Source organism: Aethalodelphis obliquidens, unplaced genomic scaffold (genome assembly GCF_003676395.1).
Source record: "Aethalodelphis obliquidens isolate GAN/ISIS:26980383/991018 unplaced genomic scaffold, ASM367639v1 scaffold34, whole genome shotgun sequence".
In the NCBI taxonomy this organism is placed as follows: domain Eukaryota; kingdom Metazoa; phylum Chordata; class Mammalia; order Artiodactyla; family Delphinidae; genus Aethalodelphis; species Aethalodelphis obliquidens.
The window spans coordinates 21,022,494-21,038,431 of NW_020837978.1; the positions used below are offsets into that span (position 1 = coordinate 21,022,494).

At 41.4% G+C, this 15,938-nt stretch overlaps 1 protein-coding gene, 1 long non-coding RNA gene and 8 other non-coding genes across 12 annotated transcripts; 3 read left to right on the forward strand and 7 right to left on the reverse strand.

The window, feature by feature from the left end:
* Positions 1-1,526: 1,526 nt before the first annotated feature.
* LOC113631863 (histone H4) lies at positions 1,527-1,905 on the reverse strand. Its single transcript, XM_027128606.1, has one exon. The coding sequence runs from the start codon at positions 1,888-1,890 to the stop codon at positions 1,579-1,581; it is 312 nt and encodes a 103-aa protein (XP_026984407.1). The 5' UTR covers positions 1,891-1,905; the 3' UTR covers positions 1,527-1,578.
* Positions 1,906-2,113: 208 nt separating this feature from the next.
* Positions 2,114-15,070, forward strand: LOC113631870 (uncharacterized). 3 transcript variants are annotated; one of them, XR_003437586.1, is made up of 3 exons: positions 2,114-2,462; positions 5,455-5,635; positions 14,687-15,070. It is a non-coding gene; the product is annotated as an uncharacterized LOC113631870 (long non-coding RNA). The 3 variants fall into 3 exon arrangements; XR_003437584.1 differs by having other exon boundaries at positions 2,114-2,458; XR_003437585.1 differs by lacking the exon at positions 14,687-15,070 and adding an exon at positions 7,079-8,178 and having other exon boundaries at positions 2,114-2,458.
* TRNAM-CAU (transfer RNA methionine (anticodon CAU)) lies at positions 2,802-2,873 on the forward strand. The gene has a single exon. It is a non-coding gene; the product is annotated as a tRNA-Met (tRNA).
* TRNAR-UCG (transfer RNA arginine (anticodon UCG)) lies at positions 5,567-5,639 on the forward strand. The gene has a single exon. It is a non-coding gene; the product is annotated as a tRNA-Arg (tRNA).
* Positions 8,432-8,513, reverse strand: TRNAS-GCU (transfer RNA serine (anticodon GCU)). Its single transcript has one exon. It is a non-coding gene; the product is annotated as a tRNA-Ser (tRNA).
* Positions 11,266-11,337, reverse strand: TRNAQ-UUG (transfer RNA glutamine (anticodon UUG)). Its single transcript has one exon. It is a non-coding gene; the product is annotated as a tRNA-Gln (tRNA).
* TRNAQ-UUG (transfer RNA glutamine (anticodon UUG)) lies at positions 11,832-11,903 on the reverse strand. The gene has a single exon. It is a non-coding gene; the product is annotated as a tRNA-Gln (tRNA).
* TRNAS-UGA (transfer RNA serine (anticodon UGA)) lies at positions 12,988-13,069 on the reverse strand. Its single transcript has one exon. It is a non-coding gene; the product is annotated as a tRNA-Ser (tRNA).
* On the reverse strand, positions 13,505-13,576 carry TRNAM-CAU (transfer RNA methionine (anticodon CAU)). The gene has a single exon. It is a non-coding gene; the product is annotated as a tRNA-Met (tRNA).
* Positions 13,988-14,058, reverse strand: TRNAG-GCC (transfer RNA glycine (anticodon GCC)). Its single transcript has one exon. It is a non-coding gene; the product is annotated as a tRNA-Gly (tRNA).
* Positions 15,071-15,938: the final 868 nt, after the last annotated feature.

Sequence of the window (15,938 nt, forward strand, 5' to 3'; positions counted from 1 at the left end):
GGTATATGCCATGTGCTCAATTTTGTTTGTTTATTAAATTAACATCGTCATATGAATTTGTTTCCTCAAACCAGTGCCTTAGCTCAAATAACATCTGATCCTTTTCATATTTAAGCACCAGAGCCCGTATCTTTAAAACAGATGAGATTCCAAATGAGTGCATTGATTTCTGGCTCGCAAAGTATCACCCTAAAAATTACTTGCAGGCCACAAGGAGGAAAAACCTGCTTTTACAAAGACACTAATCACCCTAAACCAGTAATTGATCTATCATATCGAATCTGGATAACCCCGACATCAAGTGCCTCTGATGTACAATAGTATTTACATACAATCATCTGTAACTGTTCCTTGACAAGAAAATTAACATGATTTCAGTCAAGTCTAGGGAAAATCACTTGTAGGGCATTCAGGGTACAGAAGTCAAGGGAAATAACCCCATCAGGAAACAAGCCAAAGCAAGACATCCTATAGGCCAGGTCTACAGCAAATCAATATCAAAAAACTAAATGAGATCAAGGAGAAGAAAACTTGTAGATTAAAAGACCTGAGACAAAAAAAAGACAGAAACCTGAGACTGAAAAGGCGTGATTGGATCCTCCTAAGCAAACCAGATCTCTAAGACATTTTGGGGCATAACTGGGATTTGTTACTGTGAACCCAGTATTAGATATTAGGGAATCTGGTTTTAGTTTGGCAGTGATTATATGGGAGCTTTTTTAAAAAATAAAATAGTGCGTACTTAATTTGAGGTAAAATATACTGATGCCTGTGTAGCATTTTTTTTAAATCATGTCAACTGTAAAGCTTAGGTGACATTTATGTTGTTCATTAAGTAACATACTTCCTATCGGCTTTTTAAAATTTTAACAGAAAGTCAGAATACAGTGTTCTCTATGACTTAGAAACACGTGCTAGCTCTCCCCGCCTGTGCATTTTAATTTTACCCCCAAAGCACTGGTACAAGGGTTTTAAGTTTGCAGAGCCCAGCAGCAGGACCACACTCCAGCAGAGCTCAGGAGCGCGCCCCCGCACAGGGGACGACCCGCCCCACTCGTAAATTCGCCTTTGTTCCGGGCCCCGCTTGCCGCCACGGGCGCGGGCTTTCTTTGTTCCTCGTCCTCGCCGCCATTTTGAGCACGGACCACAGGCGGGGGAAGGGAGCCTCGCATTACTACATCGGGGGCAGTGTAAGCCGACTTCTCTCCAGTATTCAAGCACTATGCATACACGACTCCAAAAATACACCAGAATTTAAGCGGAATCTTCCTAGGGAAGACAGTGCTCTGTGAGTTTCTTCACTGCCCCACGAAACGTTAAAATGCTCAAACTTATACCCGAAACCACTTCCACAAAGCAGAAACATACACAAATCAGCCAACTTCTGCCCTCCTAAAATGTGAACTAGAAATTAAAAAGCACGAAAAATAGCTTTTGACTAAAGGTAAATGAAGTACACCTCATAAAAGGCAAGGAAAAAGAACAGCAAAAAGTGCTAGCTCTTTCACCGAAACATTTGGGCGGCCCTGAAAAGGGCCTTTGGTAGTAAAAGATGTTAAATCGCTGAGAACGGGCGACCTAACCGCCGAAGCCGTAGAGGGTGCGTCCCTGGCGTTTGAGGGCGTACACTACGTCCATGGCGGTGACGGTCTTCCGCTTGGCGTGCTCCGTGTAAGTGACCGCGTCTCGGATCACATTCTCCAAGAACACCTTCAGTACCCCACGGGTCTCTTCATAAATCAGGCCAGATATGCGCTTGACCCCACCTCGCCGGGCCAGACGCCGGATGGCAGGCTTGGTGATACCCTGGATGTTGTCGCGCAAAACCTTACGATGCCGCTTAGCGCCCCCCTTCCCTAATCCCTTACCACCTTTGCCTCGTCCAGACATGGTAATACTGCTCTGACAATACTCAAAACAGCGAGAAAAAGCCCGAGGCAATTCCCTTATATGAGCGGGTTTCGGACCGAATTGAAGACTGAAAGCGCGCTCGCCCGCACTTTCCTTTAGCCCGCCGGCCCCTCTCCTCGCGGCCCAGTCTCGATGACGTCATGATGACCTAGTCCCCGCCCGCCGAATGTGCCCTTCACGAAGGAGTCTACAGCAGGTCCTCCGGCCCTAAGTGGGACTTCTAGGACCTATTTAACAGCTGCGTCAGACTAAAAATGTTAACATTTTTTTTTACTAATTATCTTTTGCTGTTTGGGATGCTTTGGAACGGTTGCTAAGGAGCCTTGGCCCACACGACCGGAACTGCTGCAACCTTCGCTGGAATGCGGAGCCCCGCTTTGCCCCCAAGTTTACGGTGCTTCCAGCATTACTCCTCCCTACAACAAAATCCCTTCAAACCGAACCCCCCGCTCCGGAGGACTTTAAAAACTGCAGGACTTCACCCTCTCCATCACGAAGCCAAGGGAAATCTGACCAAAAGGATTTTCTTCCCAAAGGCGAATACATGGTTGGTTAGTGATTCTGTGGTAGAATTCTCGCCCGCCGCGCGGACGTCCGTGTTCCTTTCCCTCTTGTTTTCGTTTCCTTCCCTGTTTACTAAAACCTGTAATTCTCATTTAATTATCTAACCACCCCTCACCTCTGCGCCCAGTAACTTAACTCTGTTAATGTTTACTTTTCTACTACTCGTCGTTTCCTCTGATTCTGGTAGCGATATTATTCCAGAGACTTGGCAACTTGTAGCCAAGGAATTGAAATAAATAGGCGCCTTCTTACATTTTTTATATTTAAAGGCCAAGTCGCCTCTGAATAGACTTAAGATTATTATTAGGAAACGATTTCAATGAGGGAGCAGAGTGGCGCAGCGGAAGCGTGCTGGGCCCATAACCCAGAGGTCGATGGATCGAAACCATCCTCTGCTATTTTCCTTCTGTCGTTAAAATTGTGTAACCTTGTTTCACAGTAAGGAAAAAAAATAAAATGGCGTCCCACCCTTTTTTTTTTTTTTAATTCTGGAGCTAAAATGACTCCCTGAAAATAAGCGTGAAACCGTTTAAGTGATTTCTTCTGGTTGCCAAAGTAACCGTGCTATTTTATCACGACAGTTCTCGTTGCCCTATGAAGCTGCGAAAATGCTGAATTAAACTGAGGGCAGGGGTGGAAGCCAAGATCTTGAGTTACATTTCCTTCTATAACATAATTCGGAAAGCACTACTTTTAGGTAATTGTGGCCATGTGGTTAAGCTGATAGACTAGAAATCTCCTGGGCCATCCCGGCGCAGATTCTTTGCAACTACTAGAGTTTTAATCTTTGGAGTAAATAAGTAGCAGTTTGGGACAGAGTGCAGAGTTTGGGAGGCCATGATTGTACTTTGACCTGAGAAAACCACTTCGGCGGCTACTGGTAAAATGTGTCTCTACCCTTTACCTTGCTTTACAATCTCTAACAGAACTATTCTCTATGCTCATTTTTTAAATATATGTGTGGACTGTTTTATAGTTTTCTCTCTCTCAGAAAGGATTCCTATTCATATATTTATGTGTTAGATACTGTCCTAGGCGCTAAGAAAAGGCATTAAGTAGCCTACAGTGTAGAAATGCTTTTAAACAAGTAAATACGTATATACAGTACAAGTTGTTTCCCGGTAGCCCTATGACCACCCAGTAGTTGGTGATTCGCTGGAAGGAGTCACATGAATCAACATTTACCCAAGGTTAAGATTTATTACAGCAAAGGAAAAAGTGCAGACACACAAAAAAAGATATACACAAGGAAATACTAGAGAAGGCTTTCTTGTCCTCCATCTTCAGGTATGGCACGGATGCTCTTTATTACTTGAGGAGAAAAGTCATGGAAAGCAACACACCAGTCATGGTCAAAAATTATTTTGGCTGGATTTCATTGCCGATAATCTTCTCAAAGATGGAGTCTTCAACAGACTGGATATATATATATATATCTCCACTTCAACATGTATATTCACATATACATTCACACATATAGGATTCATATAGAATCCTAATTTGACCACTCCAAACTTGGATGTTAAGTGCACAACTCAAACTTAACATGTCCAAACAGAACTTATCCTAACCCCACACACACCACCCCCAAAATGCTCCTTCCTCTCCTGTGGTGGTCCCCATCTCAGTAAATGGAAACGTGTTAAAGCAAAAAATCGTGGAGCTATGTATGACTTCTCTATTTCTCTCACACCCTCAATCCAATCAGCAAATCCTTCAAAACATATCCAGAATTCAACCACTTCTTACCACTTCCACCAACACTACCCATGATGGTTTAGCCACCATCTTCCTGCTTCCAGGAAGAGAGAAAGAGAGAAAACAAGTCCACGTTCAAATATTTTCGGGAGATAAGGATCTTTTTGTTAAATAATCTCCACCTTAAAGATAATCTCAAAATTCAAAAACATATGTATATGAGAAATTCAGCACATTTTTATTGAGCTCCTACTATTTGCCACATGTTATTCCGTGGACAGGGAAGAAAGACTGTGTGAAAGGGCCTATTTCTGTACTCCAGAAAGCTGCTAATTTACTAGTCAAGAAAAGCCAAGACCTACCACAAATAAGCCAGGAAGGCCAATGCTCCCAGGGTCTAGAATTTAAGAAAATTAAGGAAATGCCTAATGTGTAGACTAATAATGTTGACATTATCTTCAAACGAGGTGCACGAGGTCGCAGAGATTCACTGACAAGCTTAAAAGAAGCCATCCAAAATATAACTTTATATCACATCATTGGGCCAAGCCCTCTACCATACATTATAAATTCTATAAATATTTTGACCATAGAATGATTTTATTGTAACACGTTTTTGTGTTGATTCATTTATTAAATGTAAAAATTGTCACAATCAAAATTTTTGTAATTCTACCGTAGTGCTTATTTCTTAATATATGGAAGCCTCAAATAATAGTAATGGCACTGGACTCCCCTAAACCCTGAGAAACGCCAAAAAAAAGAAAAAAAGCATTCTCTTTTCAAACAGATAGAAATATACTGTGAAAAGTGCTTTGATGTCACGTTATGACAATCAGGGAAAATACCAGAAAACATGGGAAAGGGGAAATTGTTATGCCTGGGGGCCTGCAGATATCCATGCCGGGTGACAAGAAAGACAATCGTGTAGATAGATGCTGCCTTATGTAGTAAGACTGCCTTCTTACTGACAACTGTCCAGGCAGACATCCCAAGTACCTAGAGTTTGAAAATTGCGAACGTGACTGAATATTAATAGGGAAGAAACTCTGAGTTCTCTTATTTAAAAATATCCCTCGATGCAGGCAATATGCAATATTTTGGCATCCTTTGGGTGCCATAAACTCCAGTTTTTCTGCTCGAGAGTCGTACAGTCAATGACTTTTCCCTCCATGGAGTACCCAAGACCGAAATAATTGTCAATTCTTACCCTTCACAAGGCCCTGCTCCTTGGCCCGAGATAACCCCCGTAATCTCGAGTTTCTATTTTTCCAATGACAGAGAGCGCCGGCGGCGTGGGGGCCATTGCCTTTTGTCATTACGTAACTGTCACGACTCAGAACGGGGCAGAAAACTTACTTCCTAAGTGTCACAGCAAGACCATATGCTCGGCGACCACGTGGCCTAACGGATAAGGCGTCTGACTTCGGATCAGAAGATTGAGGGTTCGAATCCCTTCGTGGTTAGTGTCACCTTTTATGCCCTTTTCTAGTAATCGATAGCCACATCTCATGGGTAGGTGGTAGGAAATCATGTGTTTTTCGAACCCTTCTCTTCCTGCCCTATTTTAAAGAGGTTATTCTCAAAAGCCTTGGGAGAACCAGTGTAAAGAGTGGCTGGAAGTCAAAACCGAAATAAGGCCTTCCAATAATTTGGGGCTCTCAAGCTCTCCCCATATTTGGATTTGAGCTCCTGAGTTTCATTTTCACAGGCTCGGCTTGTCCTTGAAAAGGGAATTCCGATCTGTAAACGGAGCTCTCTCGAACTGAGCCCCCAGTGGGTAGCACGGGGGAAAACCTGCTGCTTCTCCTTCCCCATGGCTTCGCCCAAGGCCACAACCTCTTCACAGTTCTCTTCTCGTTTGAGTTCCGGGTGCTGGAATCTGTCACTGGTTTCCACTCTTCCCCTATCTTTTCCATCTTAACTTTCTTGTTTTCCTTTGGTTTTGCTGCCGTCAAAAGGATGAGAACAGCTTATATTCAAACCTAAATTACAGAACAGAATACTAAGGTCACTGAAATAGCCGGACTGTTTGCGGAGTGTGTATACAAACAGGAAGGCAGAGAACATAGCTGGGCAAAATATACAAACACATTTTTCAGGGCTTAAATAACTGAATTGATTAATAATTTAGGATGAAGAAAATCTCATTTCCAATTGATGACTTCCTGGTGAAACATATGGTGTTTTCAGATTCAAACGTTGGTTCAAATCACACGGAGGCTTAACTCTTTTCTACTTAACGTATTCCTCTTTGCTTCTCTCTTTGGTAGTTAAGGAAAAAACATACCCTTTGGGTTTAAAAGCTGTGAGGGGCAGAGGCAAAATTGCTCCAGATCTACCTCCCTATCGTGGAAACAATACAAGAGATTAGCACATTTAAAATTATCCTTTAATGTGTATTAAAAGCAGTGACAAATACCCTAAGGTATATTCTGCCTGTACAAAGTTTCAGTCCCTACCATGTCACCATCATGCGCACACACACACACACACACACACATATACAATATGCCTGTGTTTATTTTATAACTATCTGTTGAATGTTTACAGTGTGCAAAGTTGGAAGGACAAGGATATAAAAGGGTGGTACCCCTACAACCTTATTCTCAAACAAGGTAACATGGGGTTGAAGGGACAAGAGGGATAAGGCTGTTCAGGCATCCAATATCTCTGATTCTGTTTTGGAGAAAATTCAAAAATATAAAGAGCATATCACCCAATTCCTCAAGACCCCACTTTGGCCTCCAATCTGGATCAGCATTTCCTGAGTTTTTATTTTCAAGATAAAATGAGTTAAAATTTGTGAACTATCTTTGAATCACAGGTACTACATAAGCCATATATTGTTAGGTAAAATTCAAAAACAGATTTTACTTCAAAATTTGTGCCTCATAGGTCTCAGTCCTCAGGAGCCTTTGGATCTCTGCTGATCTATGACAAGTGTACTTCAGAAGGATTTTCCAGGTATGAAAAGTCACAATCCCAGTCACTGGATTTGAACATGTTAGAAAGATCTTAACCACTTGATCTTAAAGAACTTGGTTCCCATGAACCTTAATAAGGAAACGTTGGTTATATGATTTTTTTAAACAATTAACTTGTCTGGTCTCTACCTCAGTTTTCTCATCTGTAAAATAGAGACAGGTGATGGGGGGGGTGGGAATTTTCAGAGAGATCATCTTTACGGTCCCTTCAAATTTTGTTATTCTACACCGTGCACTCAGCCGTTTGCTATAGTTTACTATTAGGTGAAAAGAGGGAACTGGTGAGATTTTATGGTATTATTATGGTATTAAGATATAAGTGGCAGAAGATGATCAAAGAAGGAAGAAACTAATAGAGACTGGAACACCTGGAAAAGATCTTCGATTAAATTCATTCATGTAAAATACAAAGAGGAGAGTGATGCTTTCTTTCATCTGAGGATTCACAGAAAAGGTACATTTGATGTGGGTCTTGCAAGAGGATTTTGCAGCAAGGGAGCAGAGACTCTCCAGGCAGACGGAACTACTTGAGCAAAAGCAGAGCATGTGAACAGCTTCTGCTCCTGAAGACAGGGACCAGTGGTCAGATAAAACTGGAGTTTGATGAAGAGTTTGGGAGGATAGGGAGTGATAAGGGGTAAAGAGGGAGCGTCTTGGACCTGAATTTAAGAGGCAAAAAAAAAAAAAAAAAAAATCAACAAAAACTGCCGAGACAGGGAACCAAAGCTGGGGAGCGGGTGGGAGCAGGGAGTGAAGAGAAGCGAATGGCCCGTGGTTCTCAGCCCAAGAAACCCATCAGAATCACCTGTGGCCCCTGCAGCCACGCCTGGACGTCACCCTCGGAGATACTGATTTAACTGTGCCGAGGGGTGGAGGAAAGGTGGACATCTTGAGAAAACTCCCTAGTTGCTTATAATTTGCTACCAGTGTTAGGAACGCAGGCAGGAAGATGGGCTGGGTGGGGAGGCGGTCAACAAGCGTAACGGAAGTCAGAGGGCCAGAAATCAGTTTTTGACAACGGTGGAGAAGCTGGGGAATACGTGAGCACACCTGCGTCTGACCGGAGGCAGCAGAGTTTGATTCTTGACTGTCATCCACGTGACGTGACTCAAATTCTAATCTCTCTATAAAAGGGGCTAAAAGTAACGTTATTGAAAGTTACTCGTCACCTCAATGCGTCTCTAACAGAGCATCTACCGACACGTTCTGGCGAAATACCTTCTTTACAAGGTACTAAAACCACACTCCCACAGTAAAGCGGGGAAACCGAACGACGAGGATGGGATTCGAACCCACGCGTGCAGAGCACAATGGATTAGCAGTCCATCGCCTTAACCACTCGGCCACCTCGTCATCTCTGTGGGGGGTTTTGGTTAAAAATTGTATTTCTTTACTCAGCAGCGTTCTATTTGCCAAATTATATTATTATTTAGCTTTTTTATTATTATTAATGAAGATAATGTCTTTTCTCCCTATAAATGGCCCTCTTGCTTTGATAAAGGAAGAAAAAATAAAGAAGGGACTGAGGTTCAGCCACTGAGGAAAATAGCATGAAGAATCCTCAAAAAATTAAAAATAGATCTACTGTATGATCCAGCAATCCCAGTTCTAGGTATTTATCCAAAAGAAATGAAAACAGGATACTAAAAAGATATCTGCACTCCCACGTTTATTGCAGCATTTTTCACAATAGCCAAGATATGGAAAGAAATTGTGTCTGTCAACCGATGAATAGATAAAGAAAATGTGGTTGTATATATATACAAAGGAATATTATTCAGCCATGAGAATGAAGGAAACCCCTGCCATTCACAACAACATGGACCTTGAGGGCATTATGCTAAAAGAGGTAAGTCATACAGAGAAAGGCAAATACTATATGATGTCACTTATATGTGGAATCTAAAAATATGTTGCCTTATATGGTAAAAGTGATTTTGCAGATATGGTTAAATTGAGGATTTCGAGATGGAAGATTATCCGGGATTATCTAAGTGAACCTAAAGGAGGATCATATTCATTAGTAGGAAACGTGACTGCAGAAGCAAGAGGCGATACAAGGAAGAGGCCACTAGGTGAAAAAAAGCGAGGAAACATTCTTCCCTGAAGTCTCCAGAGGGAACACAGCCATGCTGACAACTTGATTGTAATCTTTTGAACTTCAGAACTGTAAGAGAGTAAATCTGTGTTGTTTTAAGTCACTAAATTTGTGGTAATTTGCTACAGCAGCAATAGGAAGCTAAGACAGAGGTTCTAAGACATTGATATGACTGGGGCTTAATAGGTGGAAGGAAGCTTGCAGGGCTTTTTCTGGAACAATTTTTAGAAACCAGAGGCATTCATGGGGGCTCTTGTTTTGCTGTCACAGAGCACTGAATGATATATGTTCAAACTGTGGAGAGAGTCAACAGAAAGAATTTAGAGTCCCACTGACAGCTGGGACTGCTGTATTCAGAGACCAGAGGATTAGCCATCACACCATGGGACCTTGGTATAACAAACCTTCAAGGTTAAGACTTGTATACTAATGCATCTTGTCTGTTGATCTTTAAAATGTTTCAGCATAGATTCAATCTAAGGAATATTAAGAGAGAGCCTCCTCTAAGGGCACAGTGGAGGCTCTCAGATGACTATGATAGCTAGGGTCTCACTCTATGGTTTGGATATTTTCAGGTCTGTGTTCAGAGTTCTGCAGCCTACAGAGCATTTGCCTGAGTTCCAGAGGAGAAAAAAGTCACAGGTGGGGCCTGTGACATATGAACTCTTAATCACCCAAGCACATAATTGACTTATAGGGATCTGATTGACTTTAGGCCGGCACCAGGCAAAGCAAAAGGCATCAAGAGGAGAGATTTTAGGGGGGAGGTGACGGTGATGGGGAGAGGGAAATTTTCAGTAGCCAGAGGAAAGAGCAAGGAGTTGGACGTTGATGGGAGAGAAGAAATGCAAGTTTAAGGGAGTGTCTATACATCAGAGTGTACTCCTGGTTAGGGAAAATGTGAGGGCAAGGTCACCAAAACTGAGACAAGTCCACTGAGATTTGAAGTCCAGGCGCTAACCATTACATCATGAGGCCTTTGAAGTTAGGTCTCTACCAAAAGACTGATGTGTACTCCTAACAGGTCAGTTTATCTTCAAAATAAAGTAGGCAACACATAAGCTTGTGGAGTTTGAACAGAGCCTCTCATGGGTACAAGTCTAGGATGTACTCAACAAGGGTACTGCTGTGTAGTAGGAACTTTCTCAGGACAGTGTTAGTGTTTGGAAGCCGATGGAGCACTTTAAGTAGGCTCCAGGAAAGGAAGGACCTGAGTTAGAGGGACTGTAAAACATGAACACCTAATCATTGGAACCAGGATTCTAATTTAGCAGAATCTGAGGAACTCTGGGCAAAAGGCAAAAAGGGCCATCAGGTGTAAGGGGAAGTAGGGCTAGAATTCCGGAGGAAGGTAATCAGAGACAATCTTCTCTCGGGCAGTGGTTCTATGTTGCTTTGGTTGTTGACTTGGAAGTAACTAGCAGCGCCTACAGCTAGATATGTACATCTGGCTAACGATTTAGGAGAACCATAGGGGGAAAATTGCTAAGATGTTGCTGAGGTCCCAAAGAGATTTGGACTCAAACTGCTAGATTCAGAGCCCAGAGTGCTAACCGTGGGGTCCTTACATGAGGAACTTTGTACTTGCTACTGCAATTTATATATATATATATATACAAATTATATATATTACATATAAATTATATATATTGTTATATATTATATATGTTATATATTATTATATATAACATACATATTATATATATAATTTATATAGATATATATTCCTACATTAGGCTGATACGTTTTGAGGAGGCTTCAGAGAAGAGAAGATTTGCGAGAGGGGCCTCTGAGACATGAAGTGTTAAGACCCTGAGCATGCAAATTACTTAGGATCTGACTGTCTTCAGGAACCCAGGCAAGAGTAGTTGTCGAGAGAGTGAATGGTGTTCCAAGGGGCTCCTCGGAAGAAGGAAGCCTGAGTGGGAAGGTTATGCCCAGAAACCAGTGTACATTATCGACTTGAGGGAAACACGGAGGAAATAGGCTGGCGACCAAAACAAAAGTAGGTCCCACCGAGATTTGAACTCGGATCGCTGGATTCAAAGTCCAGAGTGCTGACCATTACACCATGGGACCACCACTTGCTGGGGGATTTATGAATATTTATTGAAGAGTCTGTCATTCCATTCAGGGTTTTATGGACTATCGTTTTCATTTTAAAAATATTCATAGGGAATCTGCTGTATGCCAATCAGCAGAAGCTCCAAGTGAAACGCGACGACCAGGGTTCAGGGTTCACAGGCACTACGAACTTCTCAGGACCCAGTTCGTGTTAGAAACTGATGGAACTTGAACCCAGGACTGAGATCAGGGGTGGAAAACGTGAATAGTCACCCAGGGGGTAATCTAAATGACGAGGATCGGAGGAGATTCTGTGGCCTAGAGAAGGAGGAGGAGCAAGAGAGGACAGGTGTGGAATCCCAGAGGCAAGGGTAAGGAAAGCTGTTTTGCAGTACAGTGTCTCCTTGCTGACGGGGATGGGGTATCTTGCGCAAGTGCTTAGGTGTCTAGCCTCCTCGAGGTACCACGGTGATTTACGAGACGAGGAGGGAAGACACTAAAAGACTAACAGGTCCCACCGAGATTTGAACTCGGATCGCTGGATTCAAAGTCCAGAGTGCTAACCATTACACCATGGGGCCCCTGCTATTTTCTTGCCCCACGCTTTTAGGAACGTGTCTGCTGTGCGTCGTATGCGCTTCATTGGAAAGATTTGTCTTAGATGAGCGAAAGCCTCACCTTCAGTGCTCCGCAATGCGAAAAGCCTAGCAGAGCTCACTCTGCTTGGAATTTTTTCTCAGGGCCCCCGGAGGGTTTGAGTACCGGCGTTCCTTGCAAAATCAAAACTGTGCCTTTACTGAATTTCTAACCTGGGCCATGAACGTTTGTCTACATATGGTGTCAACACTTAAAAATCCCTTAGGACATGTGTGAATATAGAAAACGCAAGAAGAAAAAACAAGTCCAAGATAAGATAGGAAATTACTGGTAATTTCGGGAATAAGAAAAAACTTTTTCCTTTTTGAGTATTTTTACATCCTTCTTTTTGCTTATCCGCATTTCCTAATGGATCGACTGCAAGTTTAATACAAGATGAATTTTTGTTATATTTACTCTTATTTATGTTGCATATACTGTATGTTTATGTATTAGAGTTTTAGCGAGCAAAACAGTTTTGTTGTTGTTGTTGTTGTTGTTGTTTTGAAATTAAGCCCAAATCAGAAAACAGTTTTGAAAATTCTGTAACTGGTACTTCCTCCCTACAGTCTGGCCTCCTAAGTGGAATGATAAGAGGGCTCCAGAAGGAGGAAATATTGGAAATTTCTGTTTGAGATACTGATTCCCAAACATAAAAATACTCACGAGTGGAATAGTGATGCACTGGATATACCCAAATTCTTGGAAGAACATCGAAAAAATAGAGGCAGGCGAGGTTCGGAAGTCAGACCTGAGCTGAATTTCAGATAGGGAGATAGCAATTCAAAATGAACTAAAGCCTGAGCATTTTTTCAGCATATTTATGATGGTCTCAGAAATCCCTAGCGTTTACCAAAGTAATTTTCAAAGATTTTCTCTACATACAGTTATACTAAAGGACTAGAACTACCTGCTTCCAGTTTTATGGAGAAAGATAATAATAATCAGTAAAACAGTATATTCCGTGTTGTTTCACCGTTTCTGTAGCTGGTACAGCAAGTATTTCGACCTGGAGGTAAAACAAAACTCCGTAGCCGGCAGGATTCGAACCTGCGCGGGGAGACCCCAATGGATTTCAAGTCCATCGCCTTAACCACTCGGCCACGACTACATAACTGACTAAATTGTCTACATATATTCCCATGAGGAATAATATCTTTCCTCTTACAAATGTTCTTTAATTTCGACAACAGTTCTGGAATGCCTGTCATAATGGTAAAAAGCTCAGCAGATTGAGATGTTGGTTACAGACGTAATTACAAATTGTAACACTTGTCTGACTTACAAGATACCAAAGACTTTACCAAGGTCACATTCCAATCCCTAAGAGGTGTAGTGGTCTCCAAATCTGAGAGATCAAGTTACCAGACATAATGAATAAGATTTATCTCTGTCAAAAACGGGAAATATGTATTTTTAACAAACCACTTTGGGGATTCTTACACATCCCGAACTGTCCCACAAGCTCGAGCTGATGGTCTCTTGTAATCTTTATTCAATCCCTTTCTTTCTAAAATCAAGTTTCAATCAAGAAAATTGCCGATGCTAGCAGAGGATGGTTTCGATCCATCGACCTCTGGGTTATGGGCCCAGCACGCTTCCGCTGCGCCACTCTGCTAACGTGCAACCACGCGTTTTTCAACTCATATTTCAAGGGGATAAATTTTGGTACTTTCTTGGCTCTCAGAGATTGTGAATATCTTCCTATGGCTGTAAGAGTAGGAATACTATATTTATGTCCACACGTGGCTACACTCCATCTCCAAATACTACTGACTTAGAATTCACCTTCGAAAGACTTCTATCAATTGAGGTAGCAGTTTCCTTGAGCTCGGACAAGATGACTTTCCAGGTTATTGGAAAACCAAATGCACGCCAACGGGTACAATTTATAAAGGTGAAATTGTACAAGGAGGATTAACTTTTGCTTCTCTCAGCCACACTCGGATACCAGAAGCGTAATTATCTTAAAATGTTTGTTGTTTTTCAGTGAAAATATTTTACTCCGCAGACGGGGGAAAAGGAGAGTTGCATTGGCCGGGAATCGAACCCGGGCCTCCCGCGTGGCAGGCGAGAATTCTACCACTGAACCACCAATGCCCTATCTGTTTACGGCTTTTTACTTGGCTTCATATAGTTATAATTATATTGTCCCTAAATCGTTAGTAAAAGAGTGAAGATGTATGTTCTTTTCCCTAGGATTTTCTTAAATCCAGTTAAATAAAAGACGATATCTAAATTTTCTAGGAAAACCTGTGAACTAGAAGGAAGCTGAAACTGCTGATACGTGACTCTTGGAGGCTTTTGAAAATGAAAAACACCTATAAATACCCGACATATAAAAATATCTTTCTCCATCCCTCCCTCAATTTATATCTTTAATGAAAACACTTTCTGAAAATCTCTCATTTAGGATGCAAGCAAGTTCGGTTAATTACTAGGCCAAAGTGCTCAATTCAAGTTTGAAACACCAAGTTACTTCATTTTGGAAAAAAGACCTTCTATTGTCCTTCTGTTTATGAAGACACAAGTTTGGCACGGAGGGTATCGTCAACGGAAGCAGGATAACAAAGAAAATAATAAAGGAAAAATATAATTCTCCCAATTCCTTCTCCTTACTTGCCTCTGGAGAGGATGACCACCAGTTGCCGAGGTCGCTGTGGCCCTTTGGAACAAAAAGCCAAAAGGGGCCTGGAAATAAATAAGAGTTATCATCTCTGTTTTTCAGGACTTTTCAGTTCGTTTGGAGAAAAAACCAACAAGAGAAAACCACTGACGATCAATGAAAATAATCTACTGAAATGAGTCTTGAGTTTGGGCTTTAGGAAAGTAATGGACTCTGATAGCCTGGATTATAAAGCATGTGAAAGCCAGGAGGTTTTTCACTCTAGTTTCTATCTCTTCACCTCTTCTTCAGAATAAAGAAGTTGTAGTATTTATTTGGCAGCTGTGATTAGGATGCTTTGAAGGGAAAGAATTGCAGAAAGACTTTTAGCAAATTAGGAGGTTATTAATGTTGCTCTTAAAGGAAGAATTTGGGCCATAAATTAGGTTTCAACAAATCCTAGCAACAGAATAATACATAACTGAACAGTATGAGAGATATAACTAAACTTGGTCAAGTTACCTAATTTGTTTGTTTACTCATACGTAAATAGGCCTAGCAGTAGTTGATTTACATTCCTCTAAGGACTGTAAAGGTATTGTAAATTTAAATGATGCCTATGAAAGCCTTGAAAAATAGTATAAAACCACCAGATAAATATTAGCTACTGATTTTTTATTTCATGGAACTTTTTAATGAACCACTGAAAGTCAGAAGTTGTATCTTCTATTATAAACAGAAATCTTCAGTATAATGATCATAGATGGTGCTCACGTTAGTTGTACTGAATTGGTTGCATAGTGTAGGCTCTTCTAAAACAAATATCTAAAGTATGTTCTTTGTGTATGATATAAAAATAATCTTTGCAATGTTCACTCTATTTCCTCAGATTTTATTTACCATTTCTCAAATGCTACCGCCTCAAAATGTCACCAGAAACCGAAAGAACAAAGCTAAGTTTATTGGACAAGAGAGAACACTATCTCAGAAGTCTTAATAGTGTCTCAGAGGGGAGAGGAAAAAGTTTAGCTATTCAGTGAGATTTTCAAAATCTGGATTTTTTGGTGAGTCAAAGTAGTAAGGACTGGATAAGGATCATGATATATTTTAGGATTGGTAGACACAGTTAGGAGGTGATTTTGAGGTAGAATGTTGTATTTATTATCTATTGCTGTATAACACATTGCCCTAAAACTTAGTGGCTTAAAACAACAAAAATCTACTATCTCATATTTTCTGTGGGTCTTAAATTCAGGAGTGGCTTACCCAGGTAGGGTGTCTCTTACAAGGTTACAAACAAGATGTTGACAGAAGTTGCAGACATCTGCTTACTTGGGGCTAGAGAATTTTCTCCTCCCCCTCCCCCTCCCCCTCC